The sequence below is a fragment of the Haematobia irritans genome, chromosome 4, assembly GCF_050003625.1.
Source record: "Haematobia irritans isolate KBUSLIRL chromosome 4, ASM5000362v1, whole genome shotgun sequence".
Taxonomy (NCBI): Eukaryota; Metazoa; Arthropoda; class Insecta; order Diptera; family Muscidae; genus Haematobia; species Haematobia irritans.
The window spans coordinates 66,974,366-66,978,884 of record NC_134400.1 but is presented as its reverse complement, the minus strand read 5'-3'; the positions used below and the strand labels follow the sequence as shown (position 1 = coordinate 66,978,884).

General features: G+C 33.0%; 1 protein-coding gene across 1 annotated transcript; it reads left to right on the top strand.

Moving 5' to 3' along the window:
- Positions 1-3,804: 3,804 nt before the first annotated feature.
- LOC142235516 (protein dpy-30 homolog) lies at positions 3,805-4,308 on the top strand (the record flags this gene model as incomplete). Its single annotated transcript, XM_075306768.1, has 1 exon — positions 3,805-4,308. A coding segment is annotated over one exon (192 nt), but the record flags the coding sequence as incomplete, so codon positions are not given.
- Positions 4,309-4,519: the final 211 nt, after the last annotated feature.

The window sequence follows — 4,519 nt, the reverse complement described above, 5'->3', positions numbered from 1 at the left end:
GACTTTGATATTATCGCTGGATTGTTTATTAATTTTTTGTTTTACACATTTGTGATTATCCAAATCCAATGAGAAAAAAGATACTGATCATACCCAACAATATAAAAATTAGTTTAAGTAAAAACGAATGTTTTATTTGATGGTAGCGTTAATTAGCGCAGAGAAATAGTCAGTTAAACATGGTTTTCCCTCAGAAAAATCGGTTTCACCGGGAAGATGCACGTTTGGAGACTTTCGATATTTGGCCCGTAGATTATATAAGCAGAAATGTGTTGGCAATGACGGGGATGTTTTATACAGGAGAGGCAGATATTGTTAAGTGTTATTTCTGTAAAGTTGAAATATATTCCTGGAAACAAACAGATGACCCCATATCTGAACATCTACGTTTATCAATAAATTGGCCTTTATTAAGGCGATGTACGACTAACAATGTACCTATAAATTCTACAGAACTCAATCAGATGTTACCTACAATGGGATGCGATACATGTGGTATTCATGATTTTAAAATAAAACGAAGAGTGACTAGTAGCAAGAGGAAATTGTGCTGCCCACCATTTGTAATTATGATACTTACGTTGTTTATTTTAAGACATACTATCAATAAAACTTGAATGAAAAAAAAAACATAGAATTTGTTTTTTTATGCATTTATTTAGTTCATGACCAAGTCTTGAATTTTCTCAAAATTTTTCTCAAGATACACAAATAGCTTATAAACATTATTTACGGCACACGTAAATTTGTTATTTGAATGAATATGGCAAGAAGTCTTATAGTTATACAAATTTTTAAATCTGGTTTCATATTCCAAATTAATAATAGAACTTTTAATATATTTTTCTAGAAAATCCTTTTTAACCTTTCCAAAAACAAATATATACTTAAAATTATTTAGTGGCCATAGAACTTCTCCAACACGGCAGAAATCTATGGTGCCCATTGACCAATCAAGTCCGTTGATAAAATTTTTACAATAGTGATTTCGGGTTAATGCATCTCTATTAAGTTCTCTAATGTCGAATGGTGGCTTGAAGAGAAAATGATTAGCTATGACCGATGTGAAATCCATAAAAGCCAATTCTTTTATGTATATACTGATGCGGTCGTTGGCATGACAGCACTGAAAATCTACTAGTGCAATTTCAGATCGAGGTATGACGTCCATTTGCGATTGACTTGAATAGATCTCAATAATCGAAAGAAGTATTCGTTGAACTGAATTAAATGGTTGTTTTGACATCATTTATAAGGGTTGGGGATTCATAAACTGAGACAAAAATTTCAAACATAAATGACCGCAATTGGAAGAGTTAAATTTTTGCTCTCTCTTATAGTTATACTTTATATTAAAACCTAAATATTTCAACAGTTCGAGTGGCGGTTGCAGATTTCCAAAGCTATGAAAGTATTCCATTTCATTGTTGTTTTTGTAATATGCTACCCAATGTGTCCCAGGTGCTCTTAGGGAATCAAAATTTATTACACCACATTCTTTTTCCCAAGGTTTGCTTGGTAGATTGTCTCTCATAAATACTCCTCGAAAATGTGTAATATATCTTTTAGCAAAGATGTATATATCTACATCCGTTAGTGGTCTCTTAGGTAGCATTTTAATTAGTTTTTTGTTATTGAAGTGCTCAATGTGATACCCATACCCCTTTTAAAAGGTCTAAGATATAGACCTTTACCCATGGCAATTGCTTCCATATTTTTGTTATGTCGAATATTTTCTTCAAGTTGCTGTTTTGCGCTCTTTGCTGAATTAACTACTTTAGCTATGGATGAAGCGCCAGATGTTATAGCTCCCAAAGCACCCAGCGCTGTTATTATTGGAACTAATGGAAGAAATCCTCCAATCTCGGGTACTTTAATAACTCCCTTTAAACGAAGTGTTTATTACTTTGCGTGCAATTCTAATTGCTGTATTTATATCACGAGGTTTTTCCTTATTTAAAGATGTTTTTGCCTTTTGGACAGCTGTTGTAAATAAAGTCTGTCGTTTTTTCTTATCCACACCCATACCAAGTTTTATTTTCGATTTCATGGCGTTTGTGACTAAATAAGCGTTTATTTTTTCGCCCAAAGTGCTATCTTTAGATTTTACTCGTTCCCACGCCTTTTGAGAAAGTTCTCTATCTGCTCTGTGTCGTTGATTTATATCTTCACTTTTTGAGTAAGCGATATCATGAAGTCGACATGCAGCATCCAAACCATTTATTCCCTTGTCCCCTCTATTCAGATGTTTTTCCAATTTTGTGCCTGGTCCGCAAAATTGATATCCTGGTAAATGTAGCTCTACAGGTAGGGAGTTAATTAAATTATTTACGAATCCACCTCCTTGGACAGAACTTTTGCTTTTGATTTGATTTTTGTTGTAAACAATCGTTTTATACAATTTTTAAACTATAAACAAATAAACAAATTAAAAATAAAAAATAAATATATTCGAAATCGTAAAATATATATCAGTAGTTATTATGCGGTTTATAAAGCAGGACAAGGACATCAAAATCCGAAATTTAGATTTCACACACATAAATTCAAACAAATTAAATCATAGTTCTTTGTTGCCGAATTCTATAAGATGTTTAATAGTTGGACCATCGAACTGCGGCAAAACTAATGCGATGATAAGTTTGATTGAAAGCCCAAATGGTCTTAAATTTGAGAATATATATTTGTATTCAAAGTCTTTATATCAACCAAAATATGAGTATCTCAGAAGACTTGTAAGCCCAATAAAAGGCATGGGGTACTACATGTACATCAATAATGCTCACGTTTTAACCCCGAATGAAGCAAAACCAAACTCGATTATGAAATTTGATGATGTAGCGTGCGACAAACAAAATAATATACGCGACTATTTCGCAATGGGTCGCCATAGGAACATCGATTCGTTTTATCTCTGTCAAACATACAGTCGAATCCCAAAATAATTAATTCGTGATAATGCAAACTTAATCGTTGCTTTCAAGCAAGACGAAACAAACATTGAACATATATACAATGATCATGTCGGTAGTGACATGCCTCTGGGCCACTTTATAGATATTTGTCGAGAATGTTGGAAAGATAGATACGGATTTTTGGTTATAAATAAAGATGATGAAATTCGAGATGGACGTTATAGAAAAGGATTTGATACATATATTAGTCCTTAGTTATAAACATTCTTCAGACTAAAGCAGACGCTATATCAATATCATTAAAGTCGCTTAGATACTACACCCCATTACTTTGTGGTAATTACCATCGAAATAACAGTTCAATACCCCAACAGGGTATGTTGCTTAGTAGTCCAACAGCTGTACAGGGTCTGTTCATTAGCCGTTCATGACCTATTCAATTCCTGTTTGACATCTGGTTAACGAAAATTGTACACCACATCAATTCTATATTATCATTATGAATGAACACGTGTTGAGAGAGTTAATAAAATCGAGAAAATCTTTGAAACAAAAGTTTCGAAGCATAAAATTAGGCGAAAGCACATTTAAGCCATTAACTATACCGCTGTATAATTTTATAAAATTAAGAAGTGAGAACATAAAAACGGAGTTTCCAGAAAGCCAGATTTTCAAATATGAAACCAGTACCCCAAAAAGAGAAAACTCACATAAACCACATTTTGATATAAACTACCACATGAATAACTTTAATTCACGATAGTGCACATTGTAATTCTGAAGAAAATTATTTAAAAGCATGGAAACGGGTCCAAATAATCAAAATGCGGCACCCCCAGCAGAACCACAGATTTCAACAAACAATTCCACCTCAACTGTTGGACAATAATGCAAGAAATCTAGAGCCGATTTGAATTCATTGCCTACAAGACAATATTTAGATCAAACTGTAGCGCCTATTTTACTTATGGGCCTACAAACATTAGCTCGAGAACGACCACCAGATCCCATCAGTTTCCTAGCATCGTATTTATTGAAGAACAAGAATCGTTGTGACGATGCAATCGCTGAGGATGTCTGAATAACTGGCTATATGTTTCATCTCGTGTCACATTGTACTGAATGGAAACTTATATTTTTTAGACACTAATATATTATTGAATATGTTCTTCATTAATTACATGAAAAATTTTAACTCCCAATTTTAGGGGCATGGCTTTTATCGATACGATTTGGAAAAATGTACATTTCAAGATAAATTTGTATTCTTTTGGGAGCAAGTACATTCAAGTAAGCAAATATCGTACATTAGGTTTCTCTATAATATCTTTAATTACTATATGAAATATGTATATCACACAAATCACGTGGAAATAAAATTATACCGTAGTTACCTCTTACAAAAAAAAAAAAAAAAAAAAAAAAAACTAACTCAAACGATGTCGAAGAAGCAGACGACGAAGAGGTGGGGGAGCATTCAGAAAAATATTTTTCACAAGCAGATGATGGAGATAATACTATAGACTTGTCTACACTACAAACAGTAAAAACTCTCGATACTATTTTTGGCCCACATAAAGACAAAAATGGATTGTGGTCTTTAG